The sequence below is a fragment of the Myotis yumanensis genome, unplaced genomic scaffold (genome assembly GCF_028538775.1).
Source record: "Myotis yumanensis isolate MYYU_CA2020_CCGP unplaced genomic scaffold, mMyoYum1.0.hap1 SCAF_11, whole genome shotgun sequence".
In the NCBI taxonomy this organism is placed as follows: domain Eukaryota; kingdom Metazoa; phylum Chordata; class Mammalia; order Chiroptera; family Vespertilionidae; genus Myotis; species Myotis yumanensis.
In genome coordinates, this window is record NW_027223762.1 from 25,061,983 (window position 1) to 25,083,206 (window position 21,224).

General features: G+C 39.6%; 1 protein-coding gene across 2 annotated transcripts in view; it reads left to right on the forward strand.

Moving 5' to 3' along the window:
- The window catches only part of MSH2 (mutS homolog 2), a 57,720-nt gene that overhangs the window by 18,120 nt on the left and 18,376 nt on the right, over positions 1-21,224 (forward strand). Inside the window, exons 5-8 of one of the 2 annotated variants that reach the window (XM_070429160.1) lie at positions 1,732-1,881; positions 3,095-3,228; positions 10,482-10,681; positions 13,710-13,819. In XM_070429160.1, the coding sequence (XP_070285261.1) occupies positions 1,732-1,881; positions 3,095-3,228; positions 10,482-10,681; positions 13,710-13,819 (594 nt within the window). Of the gene's footprint in view, positions 1-1,731; positions 1,882-3,094; positions 3,229-10,481; positions 10,682-13,709; positions 13,820-21,224 lie in introns of those variants that run through there. The other variant, XM_070429161.1, reaches the window with a different exon arrangement.

Genomic DNA, 21,224 nt, shown 5'->3' on the forward strand with positions numbered 1-21,224 from the left:
TTAATGTTTTTATTGATTTCAGAGAGAAAGGGAGAGAGAGCATCAATGATGAGAGAGAATCATTGATCAGCTGCCTCCGGCATGCCCCCTACTGGGGATTGAGCCCGCAACCTGGGCATATGCTCTCAACTGGAATGGAACCTGGGACCCTTCAGTCTGCAGACTGACACTCTACCACTGAGCCAAACCGGCTAGGGCAGCAGTAATATTTTGAAACGAATCTTTTTTTCCCCTGAGCAATAAGTCCCAACAGTGAGCTTAAAATATTCAGTACAGGTGTGCTGTCATCCAGGCTTTGTTGTTCCATTTTTAGAGCACAGGCAGAGTAGATTCAGCATATTTCTTAATAAGGGCCCTAGATTTTCAGAATGGTGAATGAGCATTGGCTTCAACTTAGTCACCAGCTGCATTAGCCCCTAACGGGAGTCAGTGTGTCCTTTGAAGCTTTGAGGCCAGGCATTGACTTCTCTCTAGCTATGAAAGTCTTAGATGGGATCTTTTCCCAATATAAGGCTGTTTCATCTACATTGAAAATGTGGTGTTTAGTGTAGTTACCTTCATTCATGATCTTACCTAGATCTATTGGAGAGCTTGCTGTAGCTTCTACAGTAGCACTCTGTACCTTGCGATTTTATTGTTACAGAGAGAGCTTCTTTCCTTAAATCTCATAAACCAACCTCTGTAGGCTTCAGGCTTCTGCAGCTTCTTCACCTCTCAGCCTTCATAGAATTCAAGAGTTAGGGCCTTGCTCTGGATTAAGGTTTGGCTTAAGGACGTGACTGGTTTACTCTTCTACCTGGACTACTAAAACTTTCTCCATATCTGCAAAAAGTCTTTGCTTTTTTAAAATCATTCATTTAAAGTATTCACTGGAGTAGTACTTTCAATTTTCTTCAAGAACTTTTCCTTTGCATTCACTACTTGGCTTACCTGTTTGGCACAAGAAGACTAGCTTTCGGTCTTTCTTGGTGTTTGACATGCCTTCATCATTAAGCTTAATCATTTCTAGCTTTTGATTTAAAGTGAGAGACGGGGACCCTTCCTTTCACTTGAACACCTAGAGGCCATTGTAGGATTATTAATTGCCTTGATTTCAGTTTTGTTATGTCTCAGGAAAGAGAGAGGCCTGAGGAGAGGGAGACCAGAGGAACAGCTGGTTGGTGCAGCAGTCAGAATATATATAATAATTTATTTAAACTTCTTATTTAAATATACATATAAGGAGTATATGAACTTCAGTCATTACCGCCACCCAGGGTAAGCTGGTTCTTACCTCTGACTGTAGATTAGGTTGGCCTGTTTTTGTTGTTTATGTAAATGGAATCATATAGTTATATATGCTCTTTGTGTCTGGTTTCTTTCATTCAGTATTATGTTTGTGAGATTTATTCATATTGCATGTAGTTGCAGATTGTTTGTGCCTATATTGTGTGTAGTATTCCTTAGGGTGAACATTGAACATGCCAGACTTTACCCAGTTTGCTCTTAATGAGCATTTGAGTATTTTCTATTTTTGGCTGTTAACAGTGCTACTATAATAGTATATTTTCATTTTCTAAAAATCATTTTCTAATATTAAGAGATTTATTTAAACTTTTATTTTCTTAGTTTGGATTGGGAAGAAACACCAAGGAAAATGATGTGCTTGAAAATTTTTTTTCCCATTGCCTTTAAAAAATATCTCTAGAATTCTAGTGATGACAATCTTTTATTTTATATTCTTGATCTTAGGTTGCAGTTGCATCATTGTCTGCAGTTATCAAGTTTTTAGAACTCTTGTCAGATGATTCAAACTTCGGACAGTTTGAACTGACTACTTTTGACTTTCACCAGTACATGAAATTGGATATTGCAGCAGTCAGAGCCCTTAACCTTTTCCAGGTAAATAAAATAATACATGGATTGAAAACATTGAAAGATATGCCCTGGCCATGAGGCTCAGTTGGTTGAGTGTCATCCCATGCACCCAGAATTTGCAGGTTCTATTTCTGGTCAGTGCACTTGCCCAGGTTTTGGGATCAATCCCCAGTAGAGGGCGTGCAGGAGGCAGCTGATCGATGTTTCTCTCTTGAATGTTTCTCTCTCCCTCTCCCTTCTTTTCTCTCTAAAACTCAATAAGAATGCATATTAAAAAAGACCACATTGAATGGTAAAATTCATAGACACATAATAGTATGGTGAGTACTATAGGGAAAGGGTGTGGGGAAGGTAGAAGACGGGTAAAGGAGGATAAGTGGTGATGGAAGAAGAATTGTGGTGGTGAAAACACAATACAATATACAGATGACAATTAAAAAAGAAGTCTCAAAATAAGAACCATTGAATGGTTATAAATGTTTCCTCTCACATACCCTGAGGAATCTTTCTTTTTTGTTAATCTTCACCCCAGGATATTTTTCTGTTGATATTTAGAGAGTGGAAGGGAGGAGGAGGAGGAGGAGAGAGAAAGAGAAAGAGAAACATCAATGTAAGAGAGGCAAATCAATTGGTTGCCTCCACACGCGCCCCGAGTGGGGCACATGATTGATCCTGCAACCGAGGTGTGTGCCCTTGACTGGAATTGAACCTGCGGCCTGTGATGCTCTGTTCACTGAGTCAGCCTGGCTAGGGTGTGAAGAATTTTTCTAAGGAGCTTAAATATTTTGAAATATTATTATACTTGAATAAGTAGTTTTGCATTAGTATACACACCTTCCTCCCCTTCCCCCTGCTCCCTCCAAGCACACTGTTCCCTGACCCTGGCCTGCTCAGACCTCACCCTTGAATTACTATATTTGTCTAGTTGTAAGTTATATAAACAGTATTTGCCCTGACTTTATACATAATTTTTAATATAGTTTTTTAAAAATTACATATTAATAAGTTTTATGTCTAAAACTGCAGTAAATACAAAGCGGTTTTGGTTTGGGTAATACACAGCAGAAAATACAGATTAACGGGTTGAAAATTTGACTTTAGGAAGAACTTTTGTGCAGATTTCTTATTTAATATTTGAAGAATATTAAATGTTCTTGGTTCTCAAAATTATTTTTCATGGCATAGTAAGATTTTTCACTAATGAGAATGCCATTCTTTTTTATTTTTTGTTTACTAGGGTTCTGTTGAAGATACCACTGGCTCTCAGTCTCTGGCTGCATTGCTGAATAAGTGCAAAACCCCGCAAGGACAAAGACTGGTTAACCAGTGGATTAAGCAGCCTCTCATGGATAAGAACAGAATAGAAGAGAGGTATCTGACTAACTTTGAGTGACGTTCAGTTACTCCATTTGATTATACCCCTTATCCTTATATGCAATTTTTTTTTAGCATCCAGCTTCATGGAGAACTAAATAGTAATAATAGAATGATAATTATTTAGATTGATTAAATAATATATTTTCTTAATTATGTTTTTCTCACTGTAAAGTGAAATTTTATTGGAGAGATGGTATGGATAGTGTTTCAGAGCATGAACTTGGGAGCTAGAGTACCTTGTTTCAAATTATGGCTTTGCCACTTTTTAGCTGTTATCTTGGGCAAGTTATTCAACCTCAGTGTCACAGTTTCTTTAGCTTTAAAGTGAAGCAATAACATACCAAATTCATAGGGTTGTTTTGAGGATTTGGTGAGTCAATATGTATAAAGTACTTTGAAAAAGGTCTGGCATATAGGAAGCATTTGATTATTCTAGAAAGGACTAAGTCTAAAAATATATTTCAGATAATTTTTTAAATTGAGGGTATAAAAGAAAATTATATAATCATTCTACCCTAATACAATTAGCAATTTGAGTATATTTTATTTTTCTTTTGTTTTAGGTAATCATTTTAAAACTTTTAAATGAAGTATAATATACATAAAAGCACAAATCTTAAGTGTGCTTGATGAATTTTCACAAAGTAGATACATTGGTGTAACAACACATAAGTCAAGAAACAACATAACTAGCATCCCAGAAACTTCCCTGGATTCTCCTTCTAGTTACTACCCCTCCTTAGTCCAAGAGAAATAATCACTGTCCTGGCCTCACAGTTTAATTAGTTTTGCCTGTTTATGAACTCTGTATGTATGAATAGAATCATTTTATATAGTCAATTCTTATGTTAGCAGGGTTTTTTTTATTGATTTTTTTTTTTTTAAGAGAGACAGACATTGATTTGTTTTTCCACTTATTTATGTATTCATTGGTTGATTCTTGTTATGTGCTCTGACCAGGGATGGAACCTGAAACCCTGGCGCATCGAGAGACACCCCAACCAACTGAACCACCTGGCCAGGGCTGTTTGCTAGTCTTTTTGTTTTTATTGTATATTTTTATTGATTTCAGAGTGAGGAAAGGAAGTGGAGAGAGAGGTGGAAACATCAATGATGAAAGAAAATCATTGATCAGCTGCCTCTTGCACGCCCCATCCTGGGGATTAAGTCCACAACCCAGGCCTGTGCCCCGACCAGGAATTAAACTATGACCTCCTGGTTAATAGGTTGACGCTCAACCACTGAGCTACCGCTGGGCTCCATTTTTTAATTTTTTGTGAACACTTTTTATATATAAAATTTAATAATGATTAATGTAGCAGTCTTAGTAGAAACATAAGCTACCAATAAAAGTATGACTCCTGTAAATTTAGAGATGGTGGTGGTGCTTATGTGATACGATACTATATTATGTTTTTTGAGGCAGTGTACTTATAGGGTCCCTAGTTTCCTACCAGGTTATATTATCCTTTTATGCAAGGATATGTTTAATTAGAATTAATATTCTGTGCAAACAGAGATCTGGAGGTCATACAGTGAGTGCAGTTTCTTTGAAATAGTGAAGCACTGCTCTGGCTTCTGAAGAACAAGGAGGACTTCCAGTTCATTGCTTCCCAGCCACCGTTGCCTCCACTTCTAAAACAAGTTTAGTGGAGACTCCTTTATTCTGGTCTCTGGGCTGATCTGCTAGCTCCTTTGTGTTTTATTTGCCTCCTAATCCAGCCTGCACAGCAAAGGCATTTCTTTTCCCAGTGCTTTCTTGGGGACCATAGAATTTCTTGCCCTAATGGGCCTTTGTCATAATGACCTCTCCTCAGCATTCTTTTTCAATTAAAAGTTGCTGGAGACAGTCACCCAATGTTGATTGGATCCATTGTACTTTCAAGCTATCTAGCTTTCATTGCCACCTGGTATTACTTTTATTACATGACTCAATACACTGACCAATCCAAATTGTTTTTACCTTCCCTGAAAGCCTTCAGCTGCCTCCTTCCTCTTAGTAAATAATGTCCACTTTAATCCTTCCAATCTCAAAATGTATCTGTATTTTCAGTTTTTCACTGCGAGGCTCTTTCTCAGAAGAAGAAATAACGCCTTTGCTATCCAAAGCCAAGGGCCTTTCCACTTTACCTGTAGTTATAATTTTGTCCTATTCCTTCTCTGCTTTGGTTTTCTTTCAGTGGATCCTCTGCTTCTCTTCTTTCAAGTTTCTGCTGTTGCCTCTCTTTCCCTCTCTCCCAAGTATTTTCCCCAGAATCCTATCTCTATAAATCCCAACTGTTCAGAATATTGGCAAATGAAATACTTCAGAATGAAGTTTCCCAGCTCTCATGGGAATTCCTTGCTTTCTTATCCATATCACATTTCATTGCCTTTTGTATATCATTGTTACTCAGCAGTAACTGAAAGATGGAACATGTCCTTGTCCTCCACTAGATTGAATATTCCTTGAAAGAATTTCTCTTTTTTCTTGCCATACTCTGTCTTCTTCTATCTTAGGCCTATCAGAATATTTGTTAGTTAATGTATCAAATAAGTGGTTCTTCTTGCATTAAACTATGTGAAGAAAAGATAAAGAAGAGACTCAAAACTTATCATTGCTATTCTTTAGATACCAGATTTGTTGTTAGCCATGTAAATATGCTGTAATGAACTTCCAGTCTTGTTTGGTTTTTTTAAATCTACTTTTTAAAAAATATATATTTTATTGATTTTTTACAGAGAGCAAGGGAGAGGGATAGAGAGTTAGAAACATCAATGAGCGAGAAACATCGATCAGCTGCCTCCTGCACACCCCTTACTGGGGATGTGCCTGCAGCCAAGGTACATGCCCTTGACCGGAATCGAACCCAGGACCCTTCAGTCCACAGGCCGACACTCTATCCATTGAGCCAAACTGGTTAGGGCTCCAGTCATGTTTTTACAATGAAAAATCAGAAATGCTACTTAATGAGAAAGGACAGACTGTTGATTTTCAAAATACCAAAAATTCCATGAGTTAATCTGTTGGAATTTTAGAAGTTAGGTGACCCTAAAGCATTATCTTGTATTTCAGTCAATTTGAAAATTAATGTAGTGAATTGTGTACAGCTGAATAATTTTATTGAGTAGGGTTGACAGGTATACTTATGCTATGCCAACAGTAACTTAGGTACTTCTAAAATTGTGATGTAAAAATGGCATTGTCATGGAAGCAGTTAGTAGAGCAATCATTAAAAAAAAAAAAAAAGTCTGTTAGCCAGAACGTAAACTGACACTGTAATTAATTTTGAAGTGTCATACTGAATAGGCTTGTGAAACTAGCAATTTATTAGGCTTTTAATGATACCTGAACCAAAGACTGAGGGGGCTGTGTATGTTGCCTTATCCTGTGTGTTTTAGAAGCTTTTCCTTTCCTTGAGTTTTACTCCTTAATACTCTTTAAAAATTATTTTTTATTGATTTTTAGAGAGAGGAAGGAAGAGGGAAATTTTTCTGGAGCAGTAAGTGCCTGAATTATTCTCAATGTTTGTTTATAGCTTCAGTGACTGGGTCATAATACAAATTTGGTAGCAGATTATTTTCCCACTAATTTGGCATTTGCCACAACAAGTGTATCTGCTACCTAGGTACTATCTTGACTCTCTATAGAGTTTTAGTTATTTTTCTGTTTATTTTCATCTTTTAAAAAGTGAATTTTTAGTCAAGTTCCTTTAAATCAGTGGTACCTGGTGCAATTTTTCCCTTCAGGGGACATTTGGCAGTACCTAGAGACATTTTTGGTCGTCACTCTGGAGACAGTATAGTGTGTAGAAGCCAGGGATGCTGTTAAACACCACAGAACAGCCCCTTACCACAAATAATGAGAATATTGCTGTGGTTGCAAAATCCTGCTTTAAATATATACAACTAGAGGCCCAATGCACAAAATTTGTGCAAGGGGCTCAGCCCTTGCAGCCCCAGCTTCTTCCGGAAGGTTGTCCAGACAGTCGTTCTGCTGTTCGGTCTAATTAGCATATTAGCTTTTTATTATATAGGATTATGTCATTCTGGGGGCAGCACAATTTTCACTTATATAATACTAGAGGCCTGGTGCACAAAATTCGTGCACTGGCGGGGGGAGGATGTCTCTCAGCCCAACCTGTACCCTCTCCAATCTGGGACCCCTTGGGGGATGTCCGAATGCCGGTTTAGGATCGGGCCTAGACTGGCAGTAGGACATCCCTCTCACAATCCAGGATTGCTGGCTCCCAACCACTCGCCTGCCTGATTGCCCCAACCACTTCTGCCTGCCAGCCTGATCACCCCCTAACCACTACCCTGCCAGCCTAACTGCTCCCCTGCTGGTCCAATTGCCCCCAACTGCCCTCCACTGCCATCCATCTTGTGGTGGCCATCTTGTGCAATGGCGTGATGGTCAATTTGCATATTACCTCTTTATTATAGGATATTGGATAAACATTTTGATGATGCAGGAATTATAAATGCTGATGGAGAGATAGTAAATAGTTAAGAGATTTAGAAAGCTAATTTGTTTCCTTACCCCATCTTTGCGTAAGCCACTGTGGGTTAATTTACTGCTCATATAGTTTACAAATGTAAGGAACAGGTTGCTCATCTGATAGCCTTCTGACTTTGGGTCATTTGCTGCTCCCATGGCTATTTCCCTTACCATTTAAAAAATATATTTTTTAAATTGATTTTTAAAAAGAGAGGAAGGGGAGGTGAGAGAAAGAGAGAGAGAAACATTGATGTGAGAAATATCGATCAGATGCCTCCTGCACACCACCCCACTGGGCATTGAGCCCCAAACCCTACAACCTCTCAGTGCACAGTAGGATGTCCAGCCAACAGCCCCACTGGCCAGGGCCATTTTCCCTACCTTTGATTATTAAAATTTACCTCTCAGCTATTAACTTCAGTAACATCTACAACACTGTTTTCAAACTGCAAATTGTGACCAGTAGTGGGTTGTGAAATTAGTGTAGTGGGTGATAACCAGCATTTTTGAGAAGTCAAATATGATAGAAAAATAACACTGGATCACATATAGTAAGTGTTGTTTTGTGACAACTATTATAATTATATAGGGAAGTGAAATTCCTTTTTTATACTATCATCCTAGGTTATCTGGCTGGGGCCCTGTGGATTGGACTGACAAAAGACAGATTAACAAGAGCAAAACAAAAGTTTATGTTTACACATGGGAACACTCAGAGATGAATAATAACAGGGTTGGTTAGAACTTGGGCTTACTAGTATATGACATTTTAGCAAAGGAACAAAAAATTTTTAAAGAAGTGACAAGATTGAGTTTCTAGGGTTGTAAATTGTGGGAAGGCAACTATTTGAGAAGCTAATAGTAAAGTTTGTTAGGTAGGTTCCTCTGGTGCCATCTCCAGATGCGTCTAAAGTCATCTAAAGTGATTAACTTTTGTCCTTCCTGGTACAGAAGGAAGGAGGTGAAGGGAACCTTTATAGATTTACTAGAGGCCTGGTGCACGAAATTCGTGCACTTGGTGTGTGTGTGGGGGTGCCCTCAGCTCAGTCTGCTCCCTCTAGCAGTCCGGGAGCCCCATGATTGATTGCCCCACAGAGGGAGGCCCCGTCTACCAGCTGCAGCGCAGCCAGCCATGTAGCCTGGGCCTCTCTCTTTGGGGCGATTGATTGCAGAGCCCCCCAATTGATCGCCACTCTGGCTGGTAGCCTGGGCCTCCATCTGCGGGGCAATCGTGTGGCGATGGCCCCCCGACCAATTGCATTGCACCTGCCTTGGCTGGCCTGGTGCCAGTGCGTGTCATAGCATGGTTGTCCGGACGGTCGTTCTGCTGTTCGGCCGTTTGGTCGATTTGCATATTATGCTTTTATTATTATAGATGTCCTGCTTTTATGCAAATAAGTAGAAGACAGAGAGCTTTTCTTTTTTTTCTGCTTAGTTGTTTTTAGCTCAAAATAGTTCTTATGCCAGAGTGGCATATTTTGAAATGGCATATTCTGCTCCCTACAGAATCTATGCATACATGTGCTGGGTCATGATGTGAAAATAATCCTTCCTGTAGATTACAGTGAAAAAAATGGAAAGCCACTGATTCCAAAAATTTGCAAAAGCAATATGAGCTGCATGTTTTATAGTTATTAAAACAAGCTAAGATTTTATTTATTAACTTTGGGAAGAAACAAACATATTTCAGTTCATATATATATATATATATATATATATATATATATAATTGATTTTTTACAGAGAGGAAGGGAGAGGGATAGAGAGCTAGAAACATCGATGAGAGAGAAACATCGATCAGCTGCCTCCCACTGGGGATGTGCCCGCAACCAAGGTACATGCCCCTGACCGGAATCGAACCTGGGACCCTTGAGTCCACAGGCTGATGCTCTATCCACTGATCCAAAATGGTTAGGGCCATATTTCAGTTTTTTAATTAGAAAATTTTACCTTTGTTTTGTCAGGTAATTTTAGAATGCATTTTGAAAATTTATAAAATTTCTGATAGAATAAATACTGGTTTTGGCAACCTTCTTGAATTTTAATTCTCTTTCATTTAAGATTATTGTGACCCTTTGAGAGGGCATGGAGGGATCTGGAAAGTATTAGGCTAAATGAAATAAGCCAGTCAAAGAAAGACAAGTATCACATAATCTCACTGATATGTGGAATCTAATGAATAAAATAAACATGAACAAAATAGATCTAGAGCCATAGAAGCATGGAACAGACTGTCAAATCTCAGAGGGAAGGCAGGGACAGGTGGGTGGGTGGGAAGAGACCAACCAAAGAACTTATGTGCATAACCCATGGACACAGACAGTAGGGTGATGAAGGCCTGGGGCAGGCTAGAAGAGGTCAATGGGGGGAAAGGGGCTATATGTAAAGCTTTCAACAATAAAGATTTAAAATAAAATAATTATTTACATGTGCAGTATGTGTCAGTAACAGTAATATCCCAATAATGAAATTCTTATTTTTAAGAAATGCCAGTTTGATGAAAGTTAAACAAATTGGGTATATTTTATTATCTTACTAGTATACTATTCAACTAAACATTAATTTGGTTAACAACTCATTAGAAATTCTTTACATTACAGTGTTAACAGAGCCTTCCATCTTCCATAAAAAGCTGATATTTCAGAATAAATTCAAACTCCTCATATGGAGTTTTTGAGTTCATTTAGTTGAAACTTCTATATATTGTTGACAAATTTTAATTCTATACTAAAATATTTTCAATTAATACTAATGTAATTTATTTCAGATTAAATTTAGTGGAAGCTTTTGTAGAAGATGCAGAATTGAGACAGTGTCTACAAGAAGATTTACTTCGTCGATTCCCAGATCTTAACCGACTTGCCAAGAAATTTCAAAGACAAGCAGCAAATTTACAAGATTGTTACCGACTCTATCAGGGTATAAATCAACTCCCTAATGTTATACAGGCTCTGGAAAACTATAAAGGTAACAAAATGATTTTGTTTTTGTTTTCCTTCACTCTTGATAAACTTAGCAAATGTGTTGTCCTTATATAGCGAATGTGGTTCTGGTAACTCTAAATTTTTCTAATTATAGGTTTACATTGACCTGTAGCTCGTTACAGAAGTCATGAGACGACTTAGAATTTTTGCTTTTTAGAAATGAATGCTAGGGTTACTGGGTTTATTAATAGGCCTATTACACCAACAGTGGCCGTTGAACAGGGCACAGTTGCTAAAGAAGACACATAGGACCCAAATCTACAGTTTGCCTACAGGAAAAGGATTCAGTCTAACAGTAGCACTAAAGTAAAGACATGCATTACAGTCTGAAGCCTTCATAGCAAGGGGCCCAGAGAGGTCATGTGCAGGTTCCCAGTGTCCTTGAAAAAGGTTTGTGGTGAAGTACACTTTTTTTCTCAGATCAGGTATCACCAATGTGTACAGGGACCTTAAAATGGAGTCTTGGCTGGACTTTTAAATACTTATTTTATTGGCCTCATGTACATATTCCTGTCCTGTATCTAGCTTCTCCAGCAGAGCCTCCTCTGGGGTGCTCACTGACACCAGGTGCAAGTCATCAGTCACAGTAAAAAGTGCTGGCAAGATGAACTGACCACCTGAATATCCTCTGAGCAGTGATTACAACACAACACAATTAGTATGTTTCATGCCTTCACCAGGGGTTATTGCCATGATTTGAAGAAAGCAGCACAGGGTATTTCCAGGTCTGCTGGAATTAACCTTACTGGCACACTTGTGAAAAAAGTTGATAAAGGGTCTTCTGCTCTCAAATAGGTGAAATCAAAGTGAAGTTTTCAGAATAAAGTGAGCAAAGTCACATGTAGTTAATAATGATAGTATTGGGTAAAGTCATCTGCTCTTCCAAGCATAGTTTTTAAGTGAACATAGGTTTCTACAGCAAATCCTATCTAATAAAGAGGTAATATGTTAATTGACCCTCATGCCATCACAAAATGGCGGCACCCACAGCGAATAAGGAGGGAATGTGCTAATTGACTGCCACACCATCAAAGATGGCGACGCCCAGTCCCCTCAGCCCTACCGGGGTGGCAGGCGCACGGCAAGGCTAGGCCCTACCCCAGGTGGGCCTGGCCGCTCTGCGCATCTGCCTCCGGAGTCCCCCAGTCCCCTCAGCCCCCCAGCTGCCCAGGGCCAGCCTGAGGTGTAGGCAAGCCTCGGATGGCAGCTGCCCAGCCACCCAGGGCTGCCCGAGGCTCAGGTAACCAGGGTCAGCTGAGGCTTGAGCTGCCGGCAGTGGCAGCAGCAGAAGTGTGATGGGGTGTCCCCTTCCCCTGGCCACCAGGTCGCCTCCCACCCCTGAGGGCTCCTGGACTGTGAAGGGGGGCAGGCCGGTCTGAGTGCCCCCCGCTCTAGTGCATGAATTTTCATGCACCGGGCCTCTAGTATGTATTATTAATTAAAGAGTCTTATGTCTAATATATAAAGCATTTTAAGTTTCAAGGTTAAAAATCAACATCTCTTACAACTATTAAAACAAACCTTTTAATATTATGAGAAAGCTTTATTCATTTGCAAATAGAATTAAACAATTTTATGATGACAGGATACAAAATAAGTATAGATTTAGTGATATTTTAATGTTATTCCTGAAAAAATAAAAATTCAGAGACAGCAGAGGGCAGCAACAGTGTAGAAAGTTCATTTTCATAGTTGCATTAGAACTGGCTGCATGCAGAAATGTAATAGAATATATTGGTGAGATAAACATGTATATAATACTAATTATTAGTTGCCATAATTTAACCTCTATTGTTTGAAATTACTTTAGAAATTATTCATTCTTTGTAATTAATAGTTAGCTAACATCTATTATTTTAAAGTACGGGAAATTACTATGCGGGAACTTCTTTAAAAGGTTTGTGTACCTCCCTGGCATTTTGTTTTTTTTTATTCTGTTAATACATTATTAAAACTAGAATTTCTTGGCCATATTATGCCTTTTTTCTTTTTCTTTTTAAATTTTTTTTATTGCTTTGGAAGGGAGAGGGAGAGAGAAACATCGATTGGCTGCCTCCTGCATGCTCCCCACCAGGGATAGAGCCTACAATGTGGGCATGTGCTCTGTCTGGCGTGCATGGGAAGATGTTCCACCAACTGAACCACAGCAGCCAGGGCTTATTTAATCTCTTTTAATTGGAACACTGTAGTATTACTAATGGAAATTAGGGATATAAGGTACGTTAGAGATATTTCATTTTAATGACTTGAGTTACTAAGTCTATTTAAAAAATGCAGTTTAGCTCTAACTGGAGTGTCGGCCTGGGGACTGAAGGGTCCCAGGTTCGATTCTGGTCAAGGGCATGTACCTTGGTTTTGGGCATATCCCCAGTAGGAGGCGTGCAGGAGGCAGCTGATCGATGTTTCTCTCTCATTGATGTTTCTAACTCTCTATCCCTCTCCCTTCCTCTCTGTAAAAAAATCAATAAAATATATTTTTTTAAAATGCAGTTTTTTAAGTTATAATTAATGTCACATCTCTGCATCTCTAGTACTCCTCAGGAGGGAGACAGGCGGGAGAGGCCGTGTTTTATTAGTAGGAAGCTTTGGGTGCCAGATTTCTCCCTTTCTATAAAATAAGTACTAAACAGTGCCCTAGTTGGTTCGGCTCAGTGGATGGAGCATCAGCCTGCGAACTGAAGGGTCCTGGGTTTGATTCCGGTCAAGGGCACATGCCTGGCTTGATCCCTATTAGGGGACATGCTGGAGGCAGCCAATCAGTGATTCTCATCATTGATGTTTCTATCTCTCAATCCCTCTCCCTTCCTCTCTGAAATCAATAAAGATATATTAAAGAAAAAAAAAGTACTAAACAATTAGACTAACTGGGTAAATAGTAACTTTGGAGATCTGCTGTGCTCTTTGTGCTTTTGGATTAAATGATGCTCATTATCTCAGTCAAATTTTTATGATCTGTAGTTTGTACTTTTAAAAATAGGACTTTCGTTTATATATTTTTTTATTTCTTTTAGGAAAACACCAGACATTGTTGTTGGCAGTTTTTGTGAATCCTCTTGTTGATCTTCGGTCTGATTTCTCCAAGTTTCAGGAAATGATAGAAACAACTTTAGATATGGATCAGGTATGCAATATGCTCTTTAATTCAAGCAGCATAATATTTTTGAAAAGCAAAGGCATAGCTACCCTTTTCCAGATTTCTCCCTTTAGTCTTTAATTTTGGCACTTCTGTGAGGCTCCTTTGAGATAGTTGATGTAAGATTAAAACACATTGTATGCGGGAAACGTATTTATATGTTTTACGTTGACTGGTAGTAAGTAGAGCGAGGGATACATATTAAGTTTTTTATAGACTAGCGGTAGAATGCGGGTAACGAATAAATACGTAAATTAAAGTTATCGTAATTTTACTGAACGTTGCCATTTGCGCAAAAAAATTAGCAAAAATGGCCCGCACCATGCGCCACCTGTTAGCGCGCGATAAAAACTACCCGCAAACAATGTATTAAGTGATGGGAAAAAATTTGTGGGTTTTAAAAAAAAATAATTATTTCAGTGGATGAAAATTAAGATTAAAAGAGGAAATGAAGCCCTAACCGGTTTGGCTCAATGGACAGAGCGTCGGCCTGTGGACTCGAGGGTCCCAGGTTCGATTCCGGTCAAGGGCATGTACCTTGGTTGTGGGCATATACCCAGTGGGGAGTGTGCAGGAGGCAGCTGATTGGTGTTTCTCTCTCATCGATGTTTCTAACTCTCTATCCCTCTCCCTTCCTCTCTGTAAGAAATCAATAAAATATATATTTTTTTTTAAAAGAAGAGGAAATGAATATTGGGTAAAGGAAACCTCACAAACAAAAGATTTCACATATGCAAGCTGAGTTTTATTAACTCCAAGAGAGAAGGAAAATTATAGTCATTTAGTTCTTTTTCTGGAGATTTCTTCTATTCTTTCATTTGTGACATGTTTCTTTGTCTCCACATTTGACTGCTTCCTTGTATTTGTTTCTATGAGGTAGAGCTGCTTTGTCTCCTGGAATTGGTAGAGTGGCCTTGTGTAGTAAGGTTTCCTGTAGGGCCCAGTGGCTCAGCCTCCCCAATCACCTGAGCTGGGCACTCTGTGTACCCCTGTGTGGGCTGTGTGCACAGTCTTGTAGTTGAGCCTTGATTGCTGTTGGCGTCAGTGGGAGGAATTGACCTTTGGGCCAATCGGCTGTGAGGATCAGCTGCTGTGCAGGAGACACCCCTGTGGAGCAGTACTTGCTTCAGTGGGGCTTTGGTGCTCACTGAGACTGCCCCTTGAGTGTGTCGCTCATGGATGTGTAGCATTTGTAATCTGGTATGGAAAGAAGCTGTCTACCAGGTGCTCTGGCTGGGGCCTCCCAGGAGGTGCAAAGTCAGCCACTTCCTGGGGCCACCCAGCAGGAGCTATAGAGAGATCTGCAGATGGCTGCTACTGTGTTGGGCTTGGAAGTGCCCAGGTGAGTCCAAGCTGTCTTGTGCCTCTTATTGATAGATAGGGGGCATGCTGATGCCAGCTGCTGCTTGTTGGCAAGATTTTAGGAAAGTCAGAAGTCTGAGCCAGGACAGGCCATTCATATAGAAAAGCCATTGCAAATATCTTGAGTGAGGCTGCAAATCGGATGGGGCGGGGTCTCGGGGAATCACCAGTGTAGAGTGAACTGTGTGAGCCAGGCTAATGGAAACTCAGATATGGCTGCCAGTCAGCTCTGAGACGGGAGGTCTCAGCATAGGAACAGTTATCCCTCCAAGCACCCCTGTCTGGGAGATAGCTGCCCCTGAGTTCTTGCTCTGATGCCAGACAATCCAATTCCTCCCCATATGTCCCTGGATCCTCCCCTGCCCTCCTAGCTGTTGCCCCAGCCCTGAAGCTCAGAGAGGGAGTCAGTGTAAATTCATGTGCTGGCTCTTTAAGAGGAACTGCCTGGGTCTCCAGCAGCCTCCATGTCACTCAGCCACAATCCCTGCTGGTTTTTACAGCCCGAAGTTACAGGAGCGTCTCTGCTCTGGAACCTTGGGCTGGGGGTCTGGTGTGGGCTGGGACCCCTTGGTCCTCATGGGAGGCCTCCACAGCCAAGATACCCCTCCTGATTGAAAAAAATGCCACATATGGGTGTCGGACCAAGCCTGTTTCCACTCCTCCACCCCTCCTACCAGTCTCCGGTAGGACTTTCATTCAGCCAGATTTCAGGCGGTTCTGAATGATGGTTGTTCTGTATTTTTATTGTAATTTTGATGTGGTGTGGGAGGTGGTGAGTGCCAACCATTTTGGTTCTCCTCAGATGTACAACTTTTAGATCAGTGGAAGGCAGAAATACTGTTTCAGAGACATTTGGATGCAAATCATTACCATCCCTCTGTAGCTAAGGATGTGGCCTTTGATTGGACTGAGTTGGATATTTGTAAACATTACTTTAAATGAAATCTGAAGGTGTAGTTCTTGATGGTGAACAAAAATTCTGAGTAAAATAGGGAGGTGGGAAGGCAAGAATTGAGCTTTTCACTGTCACTGCAGCTGCGCACACTTGAAGGATCCCAGAAGCAAGGCAAATGCTGCCCTTTGTGGTCACCTTTGTTCTTTGAGCTTGCTATCTCCTTGCCTTAATATTGTGGGTCTCAAGCTAAGCATGTATCAGAGCCACCTGATGGGCTTGTTAAAACACATGGCTGGACTCTGACCCCAGAATCAGATTCTTATAGGTCTGGGGTGAGGCTGGAGAATTTGTATTTTAAATATGTCCCCAAATGGTACTGCTTGTCTGGGGACTACTTGCTTAATAAACTACTAGTGCAATTGAGAAATGACTATGTGAATTTCTTCACAACAGTTTGTAGCTTACCTGTAATGCTGTACTCTTGGACCATCATGGGCAATATCTGGCCAAAATTAGTTTGTATAGTTGAGAATGTTTAAGAGTTTCTTAAAATTTGTAGCCCCTCTATCAATGTACAGGTCCTTTATTAAAGATCCCCATGCAGGTATCTTTATTTTTTTTTTATTTTAAAAAATATTTTTATTGATTTCAGAGAGGAAGGAAGAGGGTGAGAGAGATAGAAACATCAATGATGAGAGATAATCATTGATCGGCTGCCTTCTTCATGTCCCCCACTGGAGATTGAGCCTGCAACCTGGGCATGTGCCCTGACTGGGAATCGAACCGTGACCTCTTGCTTCATAGGTCGACGCTCAACCACTGAGCCATGCAGGCCAGGCTGTAGCTATCTTTATTTTTCTTTTTTAACATATTTTTTATTGATTTCAGAGAGGAAAGGAGAGGGAAAAAGAGAAATAGAAACATAAATGAGAGAATTATTGATCAGCTGCCTCCTGCACACCCCCTACTGGGGATCGAGCCTGCAACCCGGGCATGTGCTCTTGACTAGAATCAAACCTGGGACCCTTCAGTTCGTTGGCTGACGCCCTATCCACTGAGCCGAACCAACTAGGGCTGTAGCTATCTTTTTATCTGGGTTATCATATTCACACCTTCACAGCCTGCCCAAAAGATGTCCTACCTTTTAGGACCACCCCATTCCCCTCCCCACACTGAACAGTAAAAGCTGTATTCCTGCAATAAACAGTTTGTTTTCATTATGTGCAGTATATTAGCCACTACTGTGATAATTATAGCAGATAGCAGGATGATAAAATCTTGGATACTTTTACTTTATATTATGCCTTTTCATGTACTTCCTCCCTCCCTGCCTTCCTGTCATGCAGTATTTTGACTGTATAAATCCAACTGTTACCGGTGATGTTGGCAACTAAACAATGTTGGTGACAAAATGACAGCAGTTGTTACCGGTGATGTTGGAACTTGTCTTGAGTTTGGCAAAGAAAGAATTCAGAGCCAGGAACTTAAATTATGAGAGAAAGTTTATTTAGAAAGTTACAGAGGTAGTAGTAGTGAGCCAGCTGGGAAGTGTGGGCTTAGGAAACAAGTTACAGAGGCAGAAGGAGGTCCCTTGGAGCTTAGGAGAGAGAAAGACAGAGGTAGAATAATTGGAGGGAATAAGGAGAGGGGAAAGGTGCAGGCATGCTCCTGGAAAGGAGAGTGCACTGCACACCCTGGGTCATTCATCTTGAGGGTTTCAAAGGCTGGAGCTTTGGGGAGGATCTCAACAGAATATCTTCAGCTTTATACTGATGCACCACAATGAGATTTATTCCCTTACTTCATCTGTCCTTGGGTGTGATTGGCACACATGGCACTAATTGGATTTCTGCTGTTACCCTGAGTAGCATGATTTAACTATTTACCCTCTGGTTGGGGAGGAGAAGTGTAAACCATTTACTCTTAAGTGTCCTTGGTTACAGAAGGTAGGATTTTGTGATTTACTAGATGGCTGTAAACTGCTTGGCCATTTAACTATCAGGGTCATTTTCCCTATTCCACTTGTCCTGGTTTACTAGTCTGTCTCATTCCCCCTCAGAGACTTCCATCCCTGAAATCATTCAGGAGTGGATGGGGAGGGCGGGGGGGGGGGGGAGGGGTCTGTCTTTAGTAACTGCTTCCTGCTGGCAAAGGCCATGTTCCCTGCCTGTATAGGGTATGGAAGTCTCTCCCTGCCTGATCTAAGGGAGACAAGGGATCCAAGGCTAGAACAGAGAGGCTGTTAGCTGATTCTTCCAAAGTAGGGATAGGCTGGAATCCCTGAAACATCATCACCTTGATATGGAATTCTTGTCTCCAGAACTAATTTCTTGATTTGTTCTATCTTTTGTGATTTTAATGGGTCCTCATTTGGTCCTAGGATGGCTATGTACCAGTAGCAATTTGTGCAACATTTCAAGTAAAAGCCCTGCAATATTTTGATGGAATCATTTAAGCAGTGATTGAGGCCAGGAAAACTACTGATGATTGGCCTAAGATAAACCAGGGGTGGAGATACTCAGGAGAGCACCACCCTATCAGGAAGCGGGAAGGAGGGAAACAACTGTTGTATACATCACCAGCTGGTGCCTGCTAAGATACTGTCCTGTAACTATAGGTTTTCATGTTTTATGATATGATTCTCTCTTTTAAATGAACAAGATTCCTAGTATATAATATCTTTATTCTCAGTTATAAACCTTTACACTTGTCTCAGGTCATAAGTGAACTCAGCCCTTCACTGTCGTAGATATTTGTAATGAATTTAGCCATCTAGGTTAGATGACTTAGAACTACTTTGGGAAACTCTCAAAGAGGCTTTCAGTTGCTTCATGTATCTTTTCTGAAAGCTTCACTCGTGTTTTTCAGCTGTGCACTTGGGAGTTCATGTGGTGAAGGGAACAGCCATTTACATGAATGGCTGAGTTAATTTTTTTTCTAGGCTTAGCTTTGTACATAATGCTTAAGGTATTTTTGTGGCTGCTTTCCATAAATCATATAGAAAGATTTTCTATTTTTGAGGTAAATGTAGATCAAAACCATCCCAAGACAAGATTCAAAAAGAAGCAATGATTTTTCACAAAATATAAACATTTTCAGTTAGATCGGATGATTCAGTGAGAGTATTAAATTTTTAAACCTTTCTATACAGTATGTGGATCAAGTTATCTTTGAATATTAGTTTTCATATACACTTATTTATTTTATCTACTGTTGGAAAAGTAGTAATTTTAGATAAGTTTTTATTGAAAATACTGGGACAGAAAAAATTAAAATAAATTTTAAAAAATGCAGTTGCATGATCCTGGTACAACATTATTGTATGAATATATGTAAGTTGTAAAGATAATGTATAAATGCTTTAAAATGTTCTTGGGAACAAAAATAAATAAAAAAGAGGGAAGTATTCATATTTTCCACCTAAAATTAACTCAAAAGGTGTCAACATTTTTGCGTATAGTTATCTGTACATATAAAACACTATTGTAAAACTGTTATCTATATAAAGCATTCAAATTATGCAGAAAGAGAAAGCTTAAAGTGTCGCCCACATCTATCACCCAGAAATAACTGAATTACTATTTAGTCTTTCCTTTCTTTCTTTTTTTTTTTTTTTATATCTTTTTATTGATTTCAGAGAGGAAGGGAGAGGGAGAGAGAGATAGAAACATCAATGATGACAGAGAATCATTGATTGGCTGCCTCCTGCATGCTCCCTACTGGGGATTGAGCCTGCAACCTGGGCATGTGCCCTTGGCCAGAATCGAACCTGGGACCCTTCAGTTTGCAGGCCAATGCTCTATCCACTAAGCCAAATCAGCTAGACCTAGTCTGTTTTCAAGTATGGGTAGTATTGAGGGTTTGGTGGACAGGTTTTGAAATTTTGTGTTTTAGTTCCTTACAACAAAGTATTGTCCCACTCAAAATGCCAGTAGTGCCTGCATTGAGAGACAGCTAATGATCTTTTTATGGTTATATACAGACAGATGTATAAAAGAATTCAGCTTAATGTTTTTCAGTATAACAAAAAAAAATTATGGAAGGAATTGTTGAGCTTCAAATGAATGATTTTCACCACAAGAGAGGAAAAATAACCTAAAAGATAGGTTAAAGAAACTAAATTAGAAAAAAAATATGAAGAGATAGGCAATTTCTTTCAATGACATGTTTCAATTTTGGACAGTATTAATGCCCTGCTGTGAAAGTTGAGCACTAAGCACTGTCTTATGTGCCTCTATAAGAGCCTCATACTTCTTGGTGTTTTATTGTTGTTGTCTTGTGTTTTTTTGGTGTGTGTGTTTTTGTTGTTGTTGTCTTGGTTTTTACTTCTTGGTTTTTAATGGTTTTATTTTTACATTGTCCAGGTCTAAAATATGCACAATATGTCTGTAGGTAGAATTCCAATTTTCAGGGTTGTTTAATGTTTATATTTACATGTAAATGGTTTCATGCTCACCGTTAGTCCTTTTGCTATGGCTTCTTCATTTCTGGGTTTAAAATGTTTGATTTCTGCTTTAACTTACTAAAATGAGCTGGTATGGCTCGGTTGGTTGGAGCATCCTCCCAATACACAAAAGGTGGCAGGTTCAATTTCGGTCAGGGCACATGCCCAGGTTGCAGGTTCAATCTCTGGTTGGGGCACATGTGAAAGGCAACCGACCGATGTATCTCACTTGATGTTTCTCTTTCTCCCTCTCTCTAACATAAAATAAAATAAAAAGTTTGATTTCACTTTTATTGGGCTAGATTTGTTTTTCAGATTAGGGTTTTTTGTTTTGTTTTGTTTTAAAGAAAGGTTGATGGATATTATAGTTCTTGAGTTATTATTTCATGCTCAATAAGAGTATGTTTTTCAGCTTTATTCTTGAGCAAATCTTGATTATTTTATTTACAACTTTTCTAAATTTTGAGGGTGATACACACTGTTCTCTGGCATTCCATATTAATTAAGTTGATACTGTTATAATTAGCTAATTAATAACAATAGGAAAGGAGCAAAGGGAAGGCCAGACATTATAGGCATGTCATTTGGGCAGCTTCACCCAAGTTGTAACTGCACTCCGCAGCAAACCACTGGCCTATTTTCTGCAAAACACTGGGGGAAGGGATCCAACAAAGAGAAGATAGACACATGCC